This window comes from Podarcis cretensis, assembly GCF_951804945.1.
Source record: "Podarcis cretensis genome assembly, chromosome: 6".
In the NCBI taxonomy this organism is placed as follows: domain Eukaryota; kingdom Metazoa; phylum Chordata; class Lepidosauria; order Squamata; family Lacertidae; genus Podarcis; species Podarcis cretensis.
The window spans coordinates 2,302,155-2,326,080 of record NC_137175.1 but is presented as its reverse complement, the minus strand read 5'-3'; the positions used below and the strand labels follow the sequence as shown (position 1 = coordinate 2,326,080).

The window sequence follows — 23,926 nt, the reverse complement described above, 5'->3', positions numbered from 1 at the left end:
CATTACTATCAGATAATGGAAGTCTTCAAAATAGACAGGAAAATTGGCTTCCAGGTGGAAAAATCAAAATTAGAAACTGAATTGTTAGAGCCCAGCACTAAGAATTTGTCAAGAATGTATAACTTGCTGTTGAAATGGAATACACAAGATGAAATGGTCAAATCGGTAATGATTAAGTGGGCACAGGATATTGGTCCTAACATTATGTTTGTTGACTGGGAAAAGTTATGGATCACTGGGATAAAGTTTACGGCATGTAATGCCTTGAGAGAAAATATTATGAAAATGATTTACAGGTGGTACATGACCCCAGTCAAACTTGCAAAAATCTACCACTTGCCCGATAATAAATGTTGGAAATGTAAGGAAACGGAAGGAACATTCTTTCATCTTTGGTGGACGTGCCCAAGGATTAAGGTCTTTTGGGAAATGATCTATAATGAATTGAAAAAGGTACTTAAGTACACCTTTCCTAAGAAACCAGAGGCCTTTCTCCTGGGCATAGTCGGCCAATTGGTGTTAAAGAAAGATAGAACATTTTTAATGTACGCTACAACAGCAGCAAGAATACTCATCGCGAAGTACTGGAAGACACAAGAGTTACCCACCGTGGAAGAATGGCAGATGAAGGTGATAGACTACATGAGTTTGGCAGAGATGACGAGCAGAATCCGAGACCAGGGAAGAGAGACGGCGGAAGAGGACTGGAAAAAATTTAAGGACTATCTAAAGAAATATGCAAAAATTAGTGAATGTTAGGTTGATGCTGGATGAGAAATTAGGGGTTAACAGCGGTAATGGATAAGTTAAAAGAAAATGAGTGTTACTAAAATTAAGTTGGAAATAAGGGAGGGATTCGCTAAATAATTATAGACATGAGAATGCAGGAAGGGGAGGTATGAGGAAGTCGGGAAAGTAAGGTATAAGAAATTAAGACTCGAAATTATATGTGTTTTATGTTTTTATTGTTATGTATTTATGTTCTGTTTGTGTTGATAAAAATTTCGTGGAAACTTTAATAAAAATTAATTAAAAAAAAAAAAAGAGAGAAGCAAGTATTGAACCCTGAAATTTGAGGGGAATGAATTCTTCATGGTTAAGCTACTGGGGTGCTGGGATGGGGAGTAGAAATTACGAAGAACAATGATCAAGGTAAAGGGATCTTCTGGGTACTGCCAGGGACTCCAGCTTTCTCACTGGGGAACTTGCAAATGAAATTAAATCCAGTGTGCAAACGTCTCAAAACGTGTGTCATGTTGCAGAGTTTAAAGTGTTTACTGAGTTTCCTCTGAGTCAGCCCAAATAAGGAGGTGCCTAAAATAGGATAAAGCAGTGCTTTCCAAACTTTGTTAGTGTGTCGGCTGCAGTGTGTTGGGATCTTGCTGGACCAACGAGCCATTTTACCTTAGTACAATTACTGGTGCCACCCAGACCTTGGCAGCAGCAGGAAGGGAAAGGCTGGCCGGTTTTGTTTGCTAACTTGCTCCTTCCTTTGCTGAATGCATCTGCAAATGCTGCTTTTTTGAGGAAAGTTGCTTGCTTGCTGTCCCTTGAAAAGCCGCCCATCAGTTAGTCTGGCCCAATATCTCCACCTTGGCTCTGGGCCCTTCCACCTGCTGGCTGTGGGGAGACCAAAATGGGGGGCATCTCTCAGGAACTCCCTACCAATGGTGGGGTGAAGGGACTGCCCATGAAATGGGGGGGGGTCTCTGCCTGTGCCAGAGGGACCCCCTTGGCCAAGGGCTCCTTCTCACCTGAAGGTATCTTGGGACCCCCAAGAGTCACCTAGTCAACAGGTGTGGAGAGAGTCCTCTTTTCAAGGAAGGGAGGACTAGAATTAAGGGGGGGGGCTGAATATGCAGATATTAATACACAGCCGTCCTTTGAAATTTACACACACACACCCCTGTTCTTGCTGTGCAGTCCTCCGGCCAAGACATTTGCACAGATAGATATACAGTATTGATATATATACACTAAGATAAAGGGAAAATAACGTACAAAAGCATATTATGGGAGGAGAAATTGCTTTGCCGAACTGTGCGTGTTAGGAAGAATTGCACGCAACCATGTGTGTGTATCCAGAGAAATGTACACCGAACTGTTGATGGATTTCCCTGGGGTCTCCCCCCCCCCCCCCAGATCCCGAATGCAGGGAAATGGGAAACAGAGAAATGGGCAGCAGGTTCTCTCCTTCCTCCTTCCGGCTCCGAGTCCTGCGATTCTAAGCAGCCATAACTGGGGTTGGGGCTCAGGTGCGAGATGAGGGCCAATGCACCCCCTTCTCCTCAGGGACAGCATTGCTCAAGCCAAGGGACTCCTTTTCCCAGCAGGGCCTGATCCTGGCCTCTCTGAGAGGATTCCTGCCTTGGGATCCCTTCTAGCTCTCCTCTGGCCAGAGAAGGAAGCCTCTGAGCTTAGTCTGAGGGGAAACAGATCCCCCCCCCATTCTGTTCTGCCTCGCAGGGCTGGTTTGGGCTGCCTCCAACTTCTCTGAGCAGCCCCAAACTTGGCTTTTCCGGAAGGCGGGTGGGAACCCCAAACCTCCCCAGTCTCCTTCCATCTCGTCCAGGGAACTGGTGGCTTCCCCCACCGTTTTCAGCTTTTTATCCCAGATGGGAGGAGACCATTTTAAAGAGCTGTTCCCAAACTATCCGTTGCTTCAGTTCCTCCAGCGCCTGACCCTTCCTGCCCTCAGCCAGGCTCTTGAGGCCAGAACATAACTGGGCAGAAGTTCCCCCAGGTTTCCTCTTAATTTCTCCAAAATGTTTTCCTGCTCTGCTCAGTCGTGATCCCCAAACTCTCCCTCATTCACTCATAATCGGCGGTTTCCTCATCCCTCATTTTTGAGCAAATCTCACTAAGGAGATCCTTCATTCTGGTCTCATCCAGAACCTCTGAATTTGGTTGGTTCTCTCAAAACTGAACAAAAATGCTTCTATATCATCTCCTTTTTGAAATTTTGCTTGTTCCGCTGAGGTAACTTCCCCACTTCTCTGTGGAACCAGTCATTCTGCTCTAAGCATTTTAAGATTATACATTTCTTTTTCACGTTCCGCCTTTCTCTCTCTCTCTTTCTCTGTCACCTGCCTGTATTTTCGCTAATTGAATCGGCTTGTTCTGGTTCTGCTTGTGTTTTGACCTTTTCTTGCTCCTCTGCCTTGTATTTTGTCTAACTGAATCTGTTTTTCTGCTTCTATTCTGTTTTCCATTTCTCCTGCCCTGAATTTCCCTCAGAAATTGCTCCTTCAGACTGAGCTTCTCCCTGACTGCCTCCCCTCGCCTTGGAGGTTTATGAGAAGCTGCCATTTCCTGACAGGAATTTTCCCTCACCAAAGTATAACACACTTTCTTCTACTTTGGGGATTTTATTTTCTATCAAAATGCTCCACCAATTGCAGCGAGCCCAGTCTTAACCGCTGCTTAATTTTAGGAAGAAAAACTCTCTGATATTGGAGACTTAGGGAGATGTTTAACAGATGAAATAATTTATTTTACAGAACAAAGTTGGTAAATCAAAAGGTGTGTCAGGAGATAAAAATCGTTCAAGGAACAGTTATTATATATATGCATATATAAGCTGTGTACAATAAAAGAGAAAATGAAGTAAACAAAGAAAAGAAAATGTAAAATCTAAAAACACTTTAAGTCATATCTACTATCTATCTAACCACCCTTCATAAACCCTAATTAAACATGTGGTTCAAAATGGGCAGAGGAAGGAGATGCCAGATCTCCTTTCCCAATGCAATTAAAATGTGTATAAAATAATTGCATCAATAAAAGAATTTTTATAGGGTAAAAAAAGAGGGTACCAGGGGTAGGCAACCTAAGATGTGGCCCAATTGCCTTCTCAATCCGGCCCACAGACGGTCTGGGAATCAGCATGTTTTTGCAAGAGTAGAATGTGTCCTTTTATTTAAAATGCATCTCTGGGTTATTTGTGGGGCATAGGAATTCGTTCATCCCCCCCCCAAAAAAATATAGTCCAGCCCACCGCATGGTCTGAGGGACGGTGGACCGCCCCACGGCTGAAAAAGGTTGCTGACCCCTGGTAAGACATACCCTTAGGTGCTGGAACCACAAATGTCAAAATGTGGCACAGGACACACGTCCCAAGTTCTGACCTGACGGGCTGTGTGTGTCACCTGTAATAGCCCAATAGTAAATACATCAAAAGGGACGCAGGTGGCGCTGTGGGTTAAAGCCTCAGCGCCTAGGACTTGCCGATCGAAAGGTCGGCGGTTCGAATCCCTGCGGCGGGGTGCGCTCCCGCTGCTCGGTCCCAGCGCCTGCCAACCTAGCAGTTCGAAAGCACCTCCGGGTGCAAGTAGTTAAATAGGGACCGCTTACCAGCGGGAAGGTAAACGGCGTTTCTGTGTGCGAATCTGGCTCGCCAGAGCAGCGATGTCACGCTGGCCACGTGACCCGGAAGTGTCTCCGGACAGCGCTGGCCCCTGGCCTCTTAAGTGAGATGGGCGCACAACCCCAGAGTCTGTCAAGACTGGCCCGTACGGGCAGGGGTACCTTTACCTTTACCTTTACCTTTAAAATATATCAAAACGTAGTTAACATTATAAAACGTCCCTCGTTCCGCAATAAGCAACCAACATTCAATACTCAGGTCAACAGCTTTTATTTTAAGAAGAACTACATTTACCTGGGGGTTGTCTCCCCTATTATGTTTTTACTGTAATTTTACTGGTGTTAGCCGCCCTGAGCCCGGCTCTGGCCGGGGAGGGCGGGGTATAAATAAACTTTATTATTATTATTATTAAAATTACAGGCCAAATTGTATGGCTGGAGCAATCGAGACATGCCTAAGTCATTAGTTTCTGCCAATGTTCCTACTGTCCACCGAAGGATACTGGTCGCCCCCTCCACCCCCGGTCAGACAAGTCTCTTTGGAAGACAACAGCCTTAGAAGTTTCTCATCAGCACAAATGTCAACCAAGTGGAGCATCAGCAAGGAAGAGCGCTGCCTGGGCCCCACGTAATGGCAGGTGTACTAGAAAACTGACGCTGCCCCCTGCCTGGCAAGGCAGAGGGGTGAGGAAGGCTGACCGACCAGGTCATTTAACGGAGCAACCCTCTCAGCAGAGTTGGGACATGCCAGGATCTGTCTCCAGTCCCAAAATCGCCTTCTGCTCCTCCCTTCCACCCCCCCCCCTTCAGTCCGCTCCTCCAAACGCTGTGGATCCTTTCAGGGTGGTTCGGCGGAGAGGGATGCCCCTCAGCGTCTGGGAGCTGGAAGAGGAGATCTGGAAAGAAGGAAGGAGGGCATGCATGTTAGGCGGTGCCCCCGTAATAAGGAACCGGTGAGTTCACCTGCAAGATCGCCTGACCTCCAGATGCAACCACTCAACTGCTTCCATCTGTGGAACTGGTAGTGCCTACTGATATCAGGCTGATATCAGTGATGGGACGCAGGTGGCGCTGTGGGTTAAAGCCTCAGCGCCTAGGGCTTGCCGATCGAAAGGTCGGCGGTTCGAATCCCTGCGGCGGGGTGCGCTCCCGCTGCTCGGTCCCAGCGCCTGCCAACCTAGCAGTTCGAAAGCACCTCCGGGTGCAAGTAGATAAATAGGGACCGCTTACTGGCGGGAAGGTAAACGGCGTTTCCGTGTGCTGCGCTGGCTCGCCAGATGCAGCTTTGTCACGCTGGCCACGTGACCTGGAAGTGTCTCCGGACAGCGCTGGCCCCTGACCTCTTGAGTGAGATGGGCGCACAACCCCAGAGTCTGTCAAGACTGGCCCGTACGGGCAGGGGTACCTTTACCTTTACCTTTACTGATATCAGGCAAGGCGCTTTCATTGTACAGTGGTACCTCGGGTTACAAACACTTCAGGTTACAGACTCTGCTAACCCAGAAGTAGTACCTCGGGTTAAGAACTTTGCTTCAGGATGAGAACAGAAATTGTGCAGTGGCAGCAGGACGCCCCATTAGCTAAAGCGGTACCTCAGGTTAAGAACAGTTTCAGGTTAAGAACGGAGCTCCAGAACGAATTACGTTTTAACCCGAGGTGCCACTGTACTCTCTTTGGCACCCACTATAAGTCATCAATTAGAGGAGTGGACAAAATTGTGGAACAAAAGGATAAAATTCACAGCCTGTACTGCATTAAAAGAAAATATGATGAAGATGGTCTATAGATGGTATATCACTCCAGTAAAATTAGCAAAAATGTATAAAGTATGTAATAAGTGTTGGAAATGTAAAGAAAAGGAGGGAACATTTTATCATATGTGGTGGGAGTGTAAAAAGGTGAGAGTCTTTGGGAATTGATATATAATAAATTTTAAAAAATGTTGAAAGATACATTTGTTAAAAAACCAGAAGCTTTTTTGTTAGGAATGGTTGGAAATGAAATAAATAGAAAGGACCATAAATTATTTTTATATGCAGTATCAGCAGCAAGAATACTACTGACCCAAAAATGGAAGCAGGAAGAATTACCATTGATAGAAGAATGGAGAATGAAATTAATGGACTACGCAGAATTAGATAAATTAACAGGAAGGATCCGAAACCGACGAGATCACAAGTTTACCAAGGACTGGAGTAAATTTGTGGACTATATGAAAAGCATTTGTGATATGCAAATAACGTTTGTGGGTTTACAGGAAGCTTTGTGAAGAAATAATATTAGAAACAGTGTAAAAAAGGGAATAAGGGAATAGGTTTTATTTAAAACAAAGGAAAATGTTAAATTTAGAATTGCGGATAGAAGATTAGAAAACGGAAGATTCGCGGATGAGCTGAAGGAAGTCAAAATTATGTATCTGTGATAATACTGAAAATGTATGTTTAAATCTTGTATTGGAAACTGAATAAAAATATTTAAAAAAAGAAAGAAAGAACAGTTTCAGGTTAAGAACGGAGCTCCAGAACGAATTACGTTTTAACCCAAGGTGCCACTGTACTCTCTTTGGCACTCACTATAAGTCATCTTCATTTAGACAAGCCGATGCAGACATTTAGAAAGTTGGTGCGAGATTTCTTCAGTTTTTAGGCTATCGTTATTTTCACTTTGCGAAAAGTCTTAAATTATTGCTGCTAAAACAATAAAATTATCACTAAGAAGAATTTTTTTTTTTTTTGTAAACCACCTGAAGGACTTTTTTAAAAAAATAAAATAAAAATCCAATCACGCGGCGTAGACATTTTGTGAAATAAATAAATAACCAGGCAGTAGGATTTTTCTAGTGTATAGTAAACTATGGAACTCCCTCCAGCAGGAGGCAGTGACCATCACCTACCTGAATAGCTTTTAAAGAGGATTAGAGCAGGGGTAGGCAACCTAACGCCCGTGGGCCGGATGTGGCCCAATCGCCTTCTCAGTCCGGCCCAAGGACAGTCCGGGAATCAGCGTGTTTTTACATGAGCAGAATGTGTCCTTTTATTTAAAATGCATCTCTGGGTTATTTGTGAGGCATAGGAATTCATTCATTTCCCCCTCAAAAAATATAGTCTGGCCCCCCACAAGGTCTGAGCAACAGTGGACCGGCCCCCTACTGAAAAAGTTGGCTGACCCCTGGATTAGACAATTAATGGAGGGGGAGATGGCCATAGGTGGCCACTAGGCCTGATGGCTATGTTCTCCTTGTACTGTCGGAGGCAGCATGCCCTGAAATACCACTTTCTGGGACCCCATGTGAGGAGAGAGGCTGCTGCCTCCCCCCGATACCCCTTTTAGGGCTTCCCCCATTAGGGCATCTGGCTGGTCACTTGAGGAGGCCAAGATGCTGGACTCGTTTAGCCTTGGAGCGCATTTAGCTGCTACTCTCTCCTTACGCCATTTGCTTCCACCCAGGAAAAAGCAAGGGACTGCTCAATCACCTTCACCAGGACATAATCGCCTGGCTGGACTCGGACTTGGGATCCCAAGCCGGTGCCATCATCCACCTCCACGTCTGGGAAGATCACTTTGATGTTGCCATCGTTCCGGCCACACAGGTCCAGGGCCGAGCGTTTGCTCGTCTGGGGAAGCAAGGAGGGCGTGTGTTAAATTTATTTATTTTATTGGTTAATTAGCAACAACAAAATAATGCAAACATAGCAAAGAGGGGCAAAAGATTGAAAATGTAAAGCATGAAGCATCACAGCCGAGAAGGAAAAAAGTACAAATATACAGCACAGCTCCAATGGGATAAATCAAATATTGTTTATAAAGACTCCCTTTACAGATAATAAAGCTTTGTAAATATAAGTGTTCTCTACTTGTGAATTCCATCATGATTGAAAATAAATCTTCTAGAGTCTTAAACAAGCCGTCAATGAGTGACCTTTTGCCTCAATGTTTGTATAAGGAATAAAATTGTGCCATATATCAGTTAAAAAGAGCATTTGAGTTTGAATACGAGCAATCCAAATTATTAGGATTGAAGGTATTTCAGGATTTGACAGGCATTCCTAAGCCTGGAGGAAAAAAGCTTGGGCAACAGCCGTACAAATTTCCAAGTTAAGGACAGTTCAGGACACCAAAATGATCAGGGAGATGAACGACCCCCCCCCCATGAAGGAATGTTGCAGCTTTGGGGGCTTTTTCGTTTAGAAAAGACTCAAGGAAGAAGAGACACGCAGATGTTTATAAAATCAGGCACGGAATGGAGGAAGCGGGAAAGTTTTTCTTCCTCTCTCCTAACACTGGAACGCTTGGATATCCAATTAAGCTGAATGTTGGGAGATTTGGGACAGATAAAATAAAGTCCTTCACACAGCACAGAGTTAAACCATGGAACTCCCTGTCGCAGGAGGCAGTGGGCCGCCTTAAAAGAAGATAGGACAAATTCATGGGGAAAGCTATCAAAGCCTACTAGCCAAGATGGCTTGACTCCACCTCCGCAACTGGAGACATTAAATGCTTCTGAATAACAGCTGCTGGAAACCGCAGGAGGGGAGAGCGCTTGCATCCTGCTTGCGTCTTTCCCATGGGGGCATGTGATCAGCTGCTGTGAGAACAGCATGCTGGACTAGATAGGCCATTGGCCTGATCCAGTGGGGTCTTCCTAGGTTCTCATGTTCCCAGCTTGATTACTGTAATGCATTCTGCAAAGGGCTGCCCTTGAAGACAGTCCCGGATACGGTAGCAAGTAATAATAATAATAATAATAATAATAATAATAATAATAATAATAATAATTTATACCCCACCCATCTGGCTGGGTTTCCCCAGCCACTCTGGGAGGCTTCCAACAGAACACTAAAACACAATAAGCTATTAAACATTAAAAGCTTCCCTAAACAGGGCTGCTTCAGATGTCTTCTAAAAGTTTGGTAGTTATTTTTCTCTTTGACACCTGGTAGGAGGGTGTTCCACAGGGCAGGTGCCACCACCAAGAAGGCCCTCTGCCTGGTTCCCTGTAACTTGGCTTCTCGCAGCAAGGGAACTGCCAGAAGGCCCTCGGCGCTGGACCTCAGTGTCCGGGCTGAACGATGGAGGTGGAGACACACAGCAAGGTCAGCTCCTCTCCTCTCTGCTCCCCTCTTTTGATGCTAAAAGCAGACCCCTTGACACCACCACCCGCTATGTGCAGAAGAGGTAGACATGGGAGGACTAATTACAGGTAGGTAGCCGTGTTGGTCTGCCGTAGTCGAAACAAAAGAAAATAAATTCCTTCCAGTAGCACCTTAGAGACCAACTAAGTTTGTTCTTGGTATGAGCTTTCGTGTGCATGCACACTTCTTCAGATACACTGAAACAGAAGTCACCAGACCTTTATATATAGTGGGAGGGTGGGGAGGGGTGTTACTCAGAAGGGGGGTGGGAATGGGTGACTGGCTGATAGGTGTGGTAAACCTGTTGACGACTGTTAACGCCTGCAATTGGTCTTACAGGAAAAAGCAATGGGTGAGATGGCTAAAAATAGCTATATCATGTATAATGAGATAAGAATCCAATGTCTCTATTCAGACCAGGTCTCTCCATGGTTTTAAGTTTGGTAATAAGTTGCAATTCAGCAACTTCTCTTTCCAGTCTATTTATGAAATTCTTTTGTAATATGACAGCTACTTTGAGATCTTGTCCTGGGAGGACTAAGAATGTCCTGGGAAGACTAAGACCGCTCTCTGCCCCCGCCCTCTTGACTCCTGTGGCATTTATCAAAGTGGCACTCACACTCTCTACCAAGACCACTTGCACTTGTCCCACGGTGGCTGCGTTTGCCCGGGACGCCTCCTCGCGAAAGACGGCCATGAGCTCCTTCAGCCGCCTCTGCTTCACTTCAGGGGACACGTCGTCCTGTAGACGGTGAAACGCCCGGGTTTTCTGGGGAAACAAAGTGCCAATGACTCGGAGGCAGAAGCCCTAAAGGTAAAGGTAAAGGTACCCCTGCCCGTACGGGCCAGTCTTGACAGACTCTGGGGTTGTGCGCCCATCTCACTTAAGAGGCCAGGGGCCAGCGCTGTCCGGAGACACTTCCGGGTCACGTGGCCAGCGTGACATCGCTGCTCTGGCGAGCCAGAGCCGCACACGGAAACGCCGTTTACCTTCCCGCTGGTAAGCGGTCCCTATTTATCTACTTGCACCCGGAGGTGCTTTCGAACTGCTAGGTTGGCAGGCGCTGGGACCGAGCAGCGGGAGCGCACCCCGCCGCAGGGATTCGAACCGCCGACCTTTCGATCGGCAAGTCCTAGGCGCTGAGGCTTTAACCCACAGCGCCACCTGCGTCCCTCAGAAGCCCTGCACCTTGTTAAAAAGGGGTCATCTGCATTCTGCACACACCACGTTCAAAATTCTGTGGCTCTTCAAATTCTGCAATGGGAATCAGAGAATTGTAGAGTTGGAAGGGGCCAATAGAAGTTATGTCCACATCAAGGGAAGTCATAAGCTTCTGCCTTGGTCAGACCACACTTGGACTCCCATGTCCAGTTCTGGGCACCACAATTCAAGAAGGATATTGACAAGCTGGAAGGAGTGCAGAGGAGGACGAACGAAATGATCAAGGGTCTAGAAACGACGCCTTATGAGTAACGGCTGAAGGAGCTGGTTACCGTATTTTTCGCTCTATAAGATGCACCCGAACATAAGACGCACCTAGTTTTAGAGGAGGAGAACAAGAAAAAAAATATTCTCTCCCTCTCTGCGCAGCGGTTCTCCAGCAAAGCAAAGTCAGAACAACAAGAGAGATCACTGCACAGCGAAAGCAGAAATCCCTCTTGCTGTTCTGGCTTCTGGGATAGCCATGCCAAGCCTCTTCAGGGCAGGGGGAGCGCTGCTCCCGCCACGCTCAGGAGGCTTTGTGTGACTATCCCTGAAGCCAGGAGAACAAGAGGAATTGGTGACACAGATCCCTCTCGCTCTCCTGGCTTCAGCGATAGCTGCATTTGCTCCATAAGACGCACACACATTTCCTCTTACTTTTTAGGTAGGGAAAAGTGCATCTTATAGAGCGAAAAATACGGTATGTTTAGCCAGGAGGAAAGAAGACTGAGAGGTGATATGACAGCCACCTTCAAATATCTGAAGGGCTTCGTCCCAAATTGGAAATCACAAGAAATTCCTACTATTGCCGAGTGGCAGACGAAAATGATGAGTTATGCGGAGCTGGCCAAACTGAAGGAAAGAATCCAGGATAAGGATGGTCAAAGGTTTCATGAAAGTTGGGAGTAAATTCATGGTGTATAGGATAATTGTAAAACTTTAAAAACACTGGCAGGACTGAAATAGCCCTTACAATGTACGACAGATATAAGTTAAAAAAATAGAATACGCGATCTAAGAAAATAAGGGATACTCGCTGAATGGAGGGAGGGAAGCCGCAAGCTTGGCGACTTATGTGATTTATTGTATTGTATTTTATAAAACTATGTATAAGGAAAACATATTATTATTATTTTTAAAAAAACAACAACACAAATATCTGAAGGGCTGTCACATGGAAGAGGGAACAAGCTTGTTTTCTCCTGCTCTGGAGGGCGGAACCCCTTCATGTCATTTGAAATGCTAGAGAGGTTAAAAGCAACAAAAAGGGCTTTTATGGCTATGTTCGTAGCAAAAGGAAGAACAAAGAAACCGTGGGGTCACTCAGAGGAGAAGCTGGTGAAATGCAAACAGGGGACACAGAAAGGGCTGAACTCCTCAATGCCTTCTTTGCCTCAGTCTTCTCCGATAAAGAAAACAATGCCCGACCTGAAGAATTTGGAGCAAATGATTCAGCAGAGGAAACACAGCCCAGAATAACTAAGGAGATAGTACAAGAATACTTGGCTAGTTTAGATGTATTCAAGTCTCCAGGGCCAGATGAACTGCATCCAAGAGTATTAAAAGAACTGGCAGATGTGATCTCAGAACCACTGGCAGTCATCTTTGAGAATTCCCGGAGAACAGGCGAAGTCCCGGCAGACTGGAGGAGGGCAAATGCTGTCCCTATTTTCAAAAAGGGGAAAAGAGAGGACCCAAATAATTACCGCCCAGTCAGTCTGACATTAATACCAGGGAAGATTCTGGAGCAGATCATTAAGCAAACAGTCTGTGAGCACCTAGAAAGGAATACTGTGATCACCAATAGTCAGCATGGATTTCTGAAAAATAAGTCATGTCAGACTAACCTGATCTCGTTTTTTGACAGAATTACAAGCCTGGTAGATGAAGGGGACGCAGTGGATGTAGCCTACCTTGATTTCAGCAAGGCATTTGACAAGGTGCCCCATGATATTCTTGTAAAGAAGCTGGTAAAATGCGGTCTTGACTATGCTACCACTCAGTGGATTTGTAACTGGCTGACTGAACCCAAAGGGTGCTCATCAATGGTTCCTCTTCATCCTGGAGAAGAGTGACTAGTGGGGTGCCACAGGGTTCTGTCTTGCCCAGTCTTATTCAACATCTTTATCAACGACTTGGATGATGGACTCAAGGGCATCCTGATCAAATTTGCAGATGACACCAAACTGGGAGGGGTGGCTAACACCCCAGAGGACAGGATCACACTTCAAAACGACCTTGACAGATTAGAGAACTGGGCCAAAACAAACAAGATGAATTTTCAAAACAAAATAAAAAAATTCCTTCCAGTAGCACCTTAAAGACCAACTAAGTTAGTTCTTGGTATGAGCTTTCGTGTGCATGCACACTTCTTCAGATACCTGTGCATGCACACGAAAGCTCATACCAAGAACTAACTTAGTTGGTCTTTAAGGTGCTACTGGAAGGAATTTTTTTATTTTGTTTTGACTATGGCAGACCAACACGGCTACCTATCTGTAAGATGAATTTTAACAGGGAGAAATGTAAAGTATTGCACTTGGGCAAAAAAAATGAGAGGCACAAATACAAGATGGGTGACACCTGGCTTGAGAGCAGTACATGTGAAAAGGATCTAGGAGTCTTGGTTGACCACAAACTTGACATGAGCCAACAGTGTGACGCAGCAGCTAAAAAAGCCAATGCAATTCTGGGCTGCATCAGTAGGAGTATAGCATCTAGATCAAGGGAAGTAATAGTGCCACTGTATTCTGCTCTGGTCAGACCTCACCTGGAGTACTGTGTCCAGTTCTGGGCACCACAGTTCAAGAAGGACACTGACAAACTGGAACGTGTCCAGAGGAGGGCAACCAAAGTGGTCAAAGGCCTGGAAACGATGCCTTATGAGGAACGGCTAAGGGAGCTGGGCATGTTTAGCCTGGAGAAGAGGAGGTTAAGGGGTGATATGATAGCCATGTTCAAATATATAAAAGGATGTCACATAGAGGAAGGAGAAAGGTTGTTTTCTGCTGCTCCAGAGAAAAGCGGACACGGAGCAATGGCTCCAAACTATAAGAAAGAAGATTCCACCTAAACATTAGGAAGAACTTCCTGACAGTAAGAGCTGTTTGACAGTGGAATTTGCTGCCAAGGAGTGTGGTGGAGTCTCCTTCTTTGGAGGTCTTGAAGCAGAGGCTTGACAACCATATGTCAGGAGTGCTCTGATGGTGTTTCCTGCTGGGCAGGGGGTTGGACTCGATGGCCCTTGTGGTCTCTTCCAACTCTATGATTCTATGTCATTTCATGTCATTCCAACGCAACCTCAGGAAGAACTTTCCAACGGCAAGAGCCATTCGACAGCGGAATGGATTCCCTCAGGAGGTGGTGGCCTCTCCTTCCTCGGAGGTTCTTAAGCAGAGGTTGGCTGGCCAACTTCCAGAGCTTCTTTAACTGTGATTCCTGCACTGCAGGGGGTTGGACTAAATGACCTTTGGGGGTCCCTTCCAGGATTCCCCCCTCCCTGGGACTTGGAGGCAGAATGTGCTTGCTTTGTCCGTTCAGTAAGGGGCTACCGTTCTCACCTCCCTCATGCTGTAAGCAAAGATGAAGGCTGTGTTGTAGCGGACCTCGCGAAGGAGGGACAGTGTCTGCTGGTGGTCGTCTTCCGTCTCCCCACAGAAGCCAGCAATGAAGTCGCTGCTGAGAGTCACATCTGCAACATGAAGGGGACAAAGTGAGACACTCAGCAGGAATCAGAGAGAATGGGATGGTGCAGCAGGTGGAAAATAGCGAAGAACAAGGAGGTTCTTTCTGTCTCAGCACACACTTATTATTTACTGAATTTATACACAGTGGTTCCTCAGTTTACGAACTTAATCCGTTCCAGAAGTCCGTTCTTAAACCGAAACCGTTCTCAAACCGAGGTGCGCTTTCCCTTATGAGGCCTCCCGCCACCGGTGCCCTTCCACCATTCGGATTCCATTCTTAGACCAAGGTAAAGTTCGCAAACCGGGACACTACTTCTAGTTTTGTAAACCAAATTGTTCGTAAACAGGACTGTTCTTAAACTGATGTACCACTGTACCGCTCTATACCCGGAGGTCAGGGTGGTTCACAGAACAAAATCAAAATATAAAACCAAAAAATACATAATCGAAATAAAAACAACAACCCACTTATGACCATTAAACCTCAGGAAGGAATTCCTAACTTCACTCAGCTCTGGAATGAGGTGCCCGTCAAAACTCTCATTTTGGGGAAACCTCAACAAGAAGAGGGCAGCCCCTCACCCAGCCCCTTGCTCCAAGGAAAACTGTACGTGTGTCTTGAGAGCAGCAGATCAGTTCCCAGCCGCTCTATGCTTCCAATCTGACAGCCTGAGAATTCGGCTGTCACGTTCTTCTTGGTGTCCCTTCCCGTTCTACAATTCTATGCAATCTGTGACACCACCAGCACCATACATTTTGAGCAACCTTGTCTTTAATATCACTCTGGCCACCTGGCCTTTAACCCACCCCGCTTCTTCAGCTCCCCAATCCCTGCACCCTCTCTTGGCGCTCCCTTGTCCATGAAGCAGAACTATTTCCCCATCACACCAACACAGAGAAATACCCCTTATGCAATGCAGCCCTGACACTTCACTTTCACACGGGCTCACAGGTGAAGCTGAAAGTCCATAAAGATGTAAGTCAAGCCAGTAGGGAAGTGGGGAGAGTTAAGCATCAGCAACGACAGCTACAGGAGGAACCAACCTGGCAAGGAGTCTCGGATGAGGTGTACGAGCGCCAAGTAAGCTTCCCGGGTATATCTGGGTGGGTGAAGCAGAGAGGGTGAAGTTAGGAGGCACTGATACAGCCTCAGGTACCCTGTGGCATACAGGTACAGGCAGGCTTCATAAGAACTGCTGCTGCTACTGCTGCCGCCCAGCAAGGACTGGGATATTTTGGGGAAAGTTTTGATATAGTAGGGATATCTAAAATGTGCAAGAGCTCCGACTCACCCTCTCCTCATCGCCTCCAGGACACGGGTGCTTCCGCTCTGGACCGGGAGGTGCAGATGTTTGCAGATGTTGTGCCTCTCCTTCATGAGCTGGAAGACCTGCCGAGAACACAGCGGCCATCAGTGGACCCCAGGCTGTGGGAAACCACTTGCCCTTGGCCAGTAGGCCAGCAGAGGAAGGGGAGCCAAACCCACCTCATCTGGGAAGTCCTTGGGGTGCGGGGAAGTGAACCGGATCCTCATTTCCGGATCGATGGCGGACACCCGGTCCAGGAGGTCTGCAAAGCGCAACCCACCCTGCTTGGGCTTGTAGATGGAGCTGAAGCCGCGACTCAGCTGAGTTGGGGCCGCCGAGAGGAACTGGGCCTCGGAGGTGTCCCGGTAGCTGTTGACGTTCTGGCCCAACAGGGTGACTTCCTTCACCCCCTGCAGAGGGAGGCAGCCGAGTCATTATTGGCAACGTGGGCAAGAAGGCACAGAGGGAGAGGGTGGCGGGAGAAGCCAGGAACCGGAGGCAATTTACATTTCATCCAGGCAAGCAATAGGCATCACCTGAGGTCACAGCCTCATTCCAGCCAAGGCAAAAACTCTCAAGAGTGGAGGGTGCCGGGGTACAAAGCAGGCACGGTGGGTGTAGTGATCAGATGGGATTATTATGAGGAATTATAAAATATGCATCAAGCCATTGTGTCTGCAATGAAAGCATGGCGGTGACTGAGTTTGATTCATTGACAATACAGTGGTGCCTCGCAAGACGAAAATAATCCGTTCCGCGATTCTCTTCGTCTAGCGGTTTCTTCGTCTTGCGAAGCAAGCCCATTGACGGCTTAGCGGATTAGCGCTATTAGCGGCTTAGCAGCTTTTAGCGGCTTATCGGCTTAGCGGCTTAGAAAAAGGGGGGGAGGGGAAAAACCCCGCAGGAACTCGCAAGACACTTTCGTCTTGCGAAGCAAGCCCATAGGAAATTCGTTTTGCGAAGCACCTCCAAAACGGAAAACCCTTTCGTCTAGCGGGTTTTCCGTCTTGCGAGGCATTCGTCTTGCGGGGCACCACTGTAATTTCAAATCCCACAAGCTTCTACATTTATGCCATTTTTCCTCTACTGCCCATTTCTCTCTGTCTGACAAGCACATATAAGCATTCCAGGACACAGGCCAGTTGCCGGTTGCTGCACCAGGCATCCTAGGCCATCAAAGATAGTAGGCAGTTTCTTTCATGTACCCTTCCTTGATTTTGTTAATTTTAGGGCCAGGAAAGCACACCCACCCCCTGGGCCTGGAGATCCCCATTTCTGGCTTCCAGGTCTCCTCCCACCGCCCTGCCCACAATGCAGCAGGGGAGTTTTGCAGTGTGGCTGGTCACCTGGTCCAAGAGTGCTTGCACCTCCTGCAGGATGGAGGCCACTGGCCGGCTCCTCTCGCGCCCGCGGGTGAAGGGGACGATGCAGTAGGTGCACATGTTGTCGCAGCCGCGCATGATGGACCTGTGTGTGTGAGAGAGAGAGAGAGAGAGAGAAAGAAGTCCCCTATGGGGTGGGTTTGGTGGTCAAACTGGCATCAGTTTGCTTCCAAAGCAGGGGAGTTTGTCACAGTCTCCGTTTCCCCTCCCAGGACTGAGATATACACCAAGTCTGCCAGACCAATTTGTTGGAAGATTCAGGACAGGTAAAAGGAAGTCCTCGTTCACACAGCACAAAGTTAAGCGGTGGAACTCCCTGACCACATGAAGCAGTGATGACCAGCAAGTCAAATGCCTTTTAAATGCCTTTAAAAGAGGACTGGACAAATTTATGGAGAAGAGGGTATCAACAGCTATTAGCCAAGATGGCTACGCTCTGCCTCAACAGAGTCCCAGTTCCAGGAGGAGAGAGCTGGGTTCCTGCTTGCTAGCTTCCCCAAAGAGGCATCTGGTTGGCCCCTGTGAGACCAGGATGCTGAGCTAGATGGACCACTGGCCTGATCCTGCAGGCTCTTCTTATTTGTAGAATTCCTGCTCCATGATTGCAGTCATGGGATTGTTGTCTTTCACATGACGGTGTATGTTTTGACTCCACAAAGTGGGAAGTGACGGAGATGTTTGTGTTCCTGTGTTCCGTGAAGTGGGACTATTGTCGTTTATTCTTTTTCTCTTTGCTGTCTGATGCTAGAGAGAGATGGAGCCATGTTGCAGTGCTCCGTGTGTGTTTATATGTAAATAAAGTAGATTAGCCAAAATGCTGAGTTGCTGAGGTCTGTTACGCAAACTGCGAAGACTCTGTGGATCCCTAAGTGTACCGGTGTCTGTTGGCATCGGTCGCTGTGATGTTTGGGCTGAAGAACGCTCTTGAAGCTCCCAAACGAATGACCAGGAGGGAGAGAACATGCCAGTCAGGCATGTGTCTCTGCCAGGTCCTACTCGAGTGTAGGTTGAACTCCTGACACTTATGACACCCCTCCCCAACTGGACAGACCAAGGCCCACCAAGGCCCCTGCACAAAAAGGATGGGATCAACCTTAAATCAAATTCTATGTTCTGTTCCAATTGCAATATCTAATTTGCCTCCAAGGGAGAGGGAGGAAATCAGGATGCTTAAAAGGAGCCGTGAAGGAAAGGGTATGAGAGCCAAGAATTGACTCTGGGGAGCCTCCCCAAAGCCTGTGTTTCCCTTTACTAATATTAATTATGGGGCAGGTTTTCAGCACCTACTAAAAACATTCCTGTTCACCCAAGTCTACCCACATGCTTAGAAAGTTGGTGTGAATTTTTGCCTGCTTTAGTATTTTAACTTTTTGTATGTTTTAAACATGGTGGTGAATTTTTCTCAATTTTATTGTTTTATCCTTTTGTAGACAAGTCTGAGGGACGCGGGTGGCGCTGTGGGTTAAACCACAGAGCCTAGGACTTGCCGATCAGAAGGTCAGCAGTTCGAATCCCCGCGACAGGGTGAGCTCCCGTTGCTCGGTCCCTGCTCCTGCCAACCTAGCACTTCGAAAGCACATCCAAAAGCAAGCAGACAAATAGGTACCGCTCTGGCGGAAAGGTAAATGGCGTTTCCGTGCGCTGCTCTGGTTCACCAGAAGCGGCTTAGTCATGCTGACCACATGACCCAGAAGGTGTACACCGGCTCCCTCGGCCAATAAAGTGAGATGAGCGCCACAACCCCAGAATCGGTCACAACTGGGCCTAATGGTCAGGGGTCCCTTTACCTTTACCTTTTAGACAACTTTGAGCAGTTTTTTCACTATCAAGTAGTGTAGATTATATGTATGTGTGTGTGATCACAATTTATATCCCAGGATTCAAGGTAGTTTATCAAAATTACACAAATAAAACATAATAAGCTAAAGATATGGAAAATATAATCACTAAAAATAAATTAAAAGCTAGCAGAACTTAAAATGTTTTTCTTTTTAAAAGAATAGCCTTCAGGAAATGCCAACTGCAATTTCTTCTGATTGTATATTCAAACATGAGGGCTAGCATCTTGATTTTTAAAATGAGGCTATTTCAGATCCAACTGCCTGCAGCACATGGAGCTTGGCTCATAGAAAGAACCAGGCTCTGCAACTCAGAGGGAGGCAGGTGCATGCATGAAGATGAGAGACTTGGGACCTCAAAGAGCTCTGGTCACTTTGAACAGATTCGCAGCCCGTGTGCAAGCGCACTTGAACTCGCAACCCCACAGAGCCTGACCGAAGGAGCAAGCAGCCCACCCGGCACTTACACGAAGGCCGACGTGGGGCTGGTGCTGGTGTGGACAGGTAGGATGTCTGCATAAGTTTCATCCAGGGAGAGCAGGACGTTGGCGGCTTGCTGGCCCGTTTCGGCCACTGCCAGGAGCCTGGGAAGGTCGCGGTAAGCATCAGGGCCTGCCACGATGTCGACTAACTTCTCCCGCTCCAGGATCTTCTCCTTCAGCCTCTCGGCCATGCAACCTGCAAACGGGGGAGAACTGTTTACTGCTGAATATATACTTTCCAAGTTAAGGAGTTCTTTTTACTGTTTTTACCGTTAATTTCACTGTCTTCTATTTGTTCAATTTTTATACCGCCCTTCATCTGTAGATCTCAGGGAGGTTCACAGCATAAAAATGCAGGATAAAAACACAAAGTGCTGCAATGCGCTCTACATGGGGCTCCCTTTAAAGGCGACTCGGAAACTACAACTAATCCAGAATGCGGCAGCTAGACTGGGGCCTGGGAGCGGCCGCCGAGACCTCATAACACCGGTCCTGAGAGATCTGCATTGGCTCCCAGTACGTTTCCGAGCACAATTCAAAGTGTTGGTGCTGACCTTTAAAGCCCTAAACGGCCTCAAAGGCCCAGTATACCTGAAGGAGCGTCTCCACCCCCATCATTCTGCCCGGACACTGAGGTCCAGCTCCGAGGGCCTTCTGGCGGTTCCCTCCCTGCGAGAAGCCAAGTTACAGGGAACCAGGCAGAGGGCCTTCTTGGTGGTGGCACCCACCCTGTGGAACGCCCTCCCATCAGATGCCAAAGAGAAGAACAACTACCAAACTTTTAGAAGACATCTGAAGGCAGCCCTGTTCAGGGAAGCTTTTAATGTTTAACAGACCACTGTATTTTAATACTTTGTTGGAAGCTGCCCAGGGTGGCTGGGGAAACCCAGCCAGATGGGCAGGGTATAAATAATAAATTATTATTATTATTATTATTATTATTATTATTATTATTATAACAAGAGCAAGAACAAATCAATAAGCCCTCTCCTCCTTCATATGCCCTACCCCATGCCAATCCCCCCTGCTGTGGCGTTTCGCTTTACCTAATATCCCGATCCGTAAGGGCGCTTCCAATCGGGGCCGCTTGGACTTCAGAGCCGTGAGGTATCGTAAGCGGTTCCAGATTGTCTGCTCAGCCTTCTCCCTGAGGATCAGCAAAGGATCAGCTTTTGTGCCAGGGCTAGGGAACTATTTCTCCGAAGGACGCCAAAGCATGTCACAATAAGCCAGGGTTACCTCTGTTGCCCCCCTTTTGGAAACCAGATAATACTTCCGTACCTGATTGAACACGTGACGAGGAGAATCACATCTGCCTAACGGAAGAGAGAAGAAGAAGGGGAGAAATGAAAGGGAGAAAAAATATTTCTAAAACCGGATGGGAAGCATCCGAGGCCAAAAGCTCTATCTAAGTGGGACAGAACTCTAGTGCCAGACTAGAACCCTCAGACTCAGATCATTCTGTTTCAAAAAGAAAAAGCAAACTTTCTAGCCCTCAAGGTGGAAGAGAGCCATTGGTCAGGGAAACATGTGCCACGGGCTTCGAAACCGGAAAATCACAAGTTTTTCTCCAACTGCCATGAATCCCCACACTCTCAGTTCCCTGCCACAAATAACTGCGGAGGCCAAGCATACCTCCTCCAGACTGCTGGTCCTGAGGTAGCCATTTTTCTGGAGGATGGACCAGGCAATCTCTGTATCGTTGACATTCATCTGACAGCCATAAGACTCCAGGTACACTGCAAGGGGTATGGAGGAGAAGTGGAGGAGGAAGAGAAAAGGGTGAGTTTCTTTGGGAGGGGATCAAACAGCTCTGTCTCCCATTCCCATCACGGATTCTTGCACTGCGGGGGGATAGACTGGATAACCCTTTGGTCCCTTCCAACTCTACAATTCTATGAAAACAATTACAAACCGAACCATCAATTTATGAAACACGGCAAAGACACTTAAATGTCATGTTTATGATAACCCCATGATATGAGTGGATGGTTCTTCCTGTTTTGCAGCTGGGAACTAAAATAAGACTTATCCACAGTCTTCATCCCCAACTCATTTCTAACCAAAGAATAGGAAACCATGCTTATTGTGTTGTATGCTGGTGTCTAATGAAGGAATATAATCTGCTGCTATAATTGATTAGCTGTCTTCTCCAGGCAGATATCTGATTAGCCTAGCAAAAATAATGTGTTTTCGTGAGGAAGGTGTTTGTTTATGCAATAAAGATATTTAAAGATGCAAATCACACACAAGAGGCTGTATCTATAGAGAGAGAACTGTGGGTCAGGCATTTCTTTCCAAAGTGTTTAGGCCTAAATTATAATCTTGTAAGCCTGTTTGTGATGTCTGCTGTGTGAATGCAATTCTCTTGACACATCACACCTGAGTTTGGGAATCAAAGGGAGCATGACATTGGCAAAGCATCAGGACTCAGCCTGCCATCCCCACCTGCAGCCCACTCCAACCTCCCTCCTTTCCACACAAGTTGCAAAACCAGAATTGAGGAACTGCAGTTCCAGTCTCCAGAGGAATCCTCAGCTCTGGAAGGTGTGTGGTGCTGTGTGGCAGGAAAAAGCAAGGCAGCAACACAGACCTTTTCTTGGGGCATCTGCCAGGGTTCTGGAGCCAAGATAGGGTGCTGAGTCCTCCGCTGCTTCAGCTGGCAAATGGTGAGTTTCCTGCATAGGTCCAGCGTCTTGTAGGAAATGCTGCAATGATGGCCCTGCCGCCAACTTAGCATGAAAATCTTCCAGGCCTCCCTTGCACTTTGCTTCTCTGCTGGGCACCCCAGGATCCAAGCCCCTGGTGGAAGCCCAAGCACAGGGTCCAGCCGGTTGCAGGGTCCAGCATGGAGGCCGCGGATGGCACACCCTCAGACCTCCCGCGATGCAGCTGCGTATGGACTGCATCTTCACCTCCTGTGCCCTAAGACAACCGACAGATTAGTGACTGCAGCAACCTTTTTCCAAAGGCAGCATCAAATAAAACACAATCCAACTAGTGGAAAGCGCTTGAGTACTGGAAAGAGCACAGACGTAAATGCAAAACATCGTGTGCAACAGCAGCGCATTTCTACATGAATGGAGAAGTTGTGGTTCTCCAAAGTTTCACAGCCTTCTCTGAGTGCCCCTCCAGACTGACTGGAAAAACAATAGCGCGTTAATGGTCAATTTATACATATCGTTCTGCTTTGTTCTGAGATGCTTCCCCATGTTACCAGATTATTGCCCTCTGAAGGGGCAGCCTCAAACTACAGCTCAACAGAAGTGGGACAAAAAACAGAAGTAGCAGGCTGGAGCAAAGAAGAGTGGAAAACATTTATTGAATATGTGGAAGATGACTGTATACAGCTGAAAACGCTGGCAGCATTAAGATAAATTCAGCAGAGTAAATAATTTTTGACGGATGTAAAAGTGGAAAACTGATTTGAATGGTTATAGTAAAATATGCAGGGATGTACGATATGTAAAATGAACAGTGGAAGGAGGAAAGAAAGGGAAGTCATTGGATATTTTAAAGTTTGTAAAATGTTTTTTGGAATTGCAAAACTGAAAATTTAATTAAAAAAATATTTTTTTAAAAAAGAAGCGGAATGGAGCCTTGGTTGCTGGGGGGTGACACTGTCCTTGCAAAGGGTCCGATCCGCTTCTCCCTGGGAAAAGCTCCAAAACTCTGCGCGTAAGCAGCCTCGCCCCAATGCCCCCCACTTGCCCCGAGCCACCCCCCACCCCCCACGGCACCCCAGGGCGAAGTGACCCCACAAGGTCCTCTCCCAAGGGGGGCATCTGGGCTTACCTGGCAGAGGAAGGAAAGGGGATCCAGGGGACCCGAGCTGCCAGGTGAGCGGCCACCCAGGCGCCTGACTGCCAATCAATCAATCAATCAATCAATCAATCAATCAATCAGCTGTCTCTCCGCCCCTGCATCCAGCCTGATCCGCCCTCCCTGCTGGCCCACGTGGCGCCTCCAGGGGACGCCGGCGCGCCGCGAAATCCTTCCCCTCGGCGTGGAAACGGCTTCCCGGCGCTGCTCCGTTCCGCCCTGGAAACGTTCCCCCGCCCGCCCGCCCGCCCGCCGCGCCTCCTCTCCCGGCCGAGGCCACCCTGGGCGGCTCTGCTCGGGCGGCGCTCCGGCCCCGTCGGAGGCCCAGGGCGGCTTCCTTGCGGAGCCGTTGGCGCTGCTTTCCGCTTGCAAGAGGCTGGGCGGGGAGGCAGAAGTTCGTCGGGTGAAGCGTCCAAATCAGCAAAATGTATTTTATTTGTACGAGGTGGTTTGCAGATTAAAAATAAAAACATGGAGAAAAAGCAATTGAAAAGCAATCAGACATTGAGGGGTATAGACAGAGATATAGAATCATAGAATCATAGAGTTGGAAGAGACCACAAGGGCCATCGAGTCCAACCCCCTGCCAAGCAGGAAACACCATCAGAGCACTCCTGACATATGGTTGTCAAGCCTCTGCTTAAAGACCTCCAAAGAAGGAGACTCCACCACACTCCTGGGCAGCAAATTCCACTGTCAAACAGCTCT

The 23,926-nt window shown here is 47.4% G+C and overlaps 1 protein-coding gene across 1 annotated transcript; it reads right to left on the bottom strand.

Annotated features, from left to right (window-relative positions):
• Positions 1-4,619: 4,619 nt before the first annotated feature.
• CDK5RAP1 (CDK5RAP1 mitochondrial tRNA methylthiotransferase) lies at positions 4,620-23,380 on the bottom strand. The gene is made up of 14 exons (XM_079979333.1): positions 23,192-23,380; positions 21,990-22,321; positions 21,032-21,135; positions 20,678-20,712; positions 20,443-20,543; positions 19,382-19,592; positions 17,041-17,161; positions 15,874-16,104; positions 15,680-15,777; positions 15,432-15,487; positions 14,262-14,392; positions 10,117-10,266; positions 7,839-7,979; positions 4,620-5,261 (listed from the first exon to the last, which is right to left on the bottom strand). Exons 2-14 carry the CDS (start codon positions 22,303-22,305, stop codon positions 5,172-5,174), a joined length of 1,785 nt encoding a protein of 594 aa, XP_079835459.1. The 5' UTR covers positions 22,306-22,321; positions 23,192-23,380; the 3' UTR covers positions 4,620-5,171.
• Between the last annotated feature and the right edge of the window lie 546 nt (positions 23,381-23,926).

Excerpts from the sequence above, each read along its gene's own strand:
- CDK5RAP1 (XM_079979333.1), bottom strand. The coding sequence starts at position 22,305 with ATGCAGTCCATACGCAGCTGCATCGCGGGAGGTCTGAGGGTGTGCCAT. Across the intron at positions 19,593-20,442 it reads CTTACGGATCGGGATATTAG|GTTGCATGGCCGAGAGGCTG; the intron begins GTAAAGCGAAAC and ends CCCCGTTTGCAG. Across the intron at positions 17,162-19,381 it reads AGCCCCACGTCGGCCTTCGT|GTCCATCATGCGCGGCTGCG; the intron begins GTAAGTGCCGGG and ends TCACACACACAG.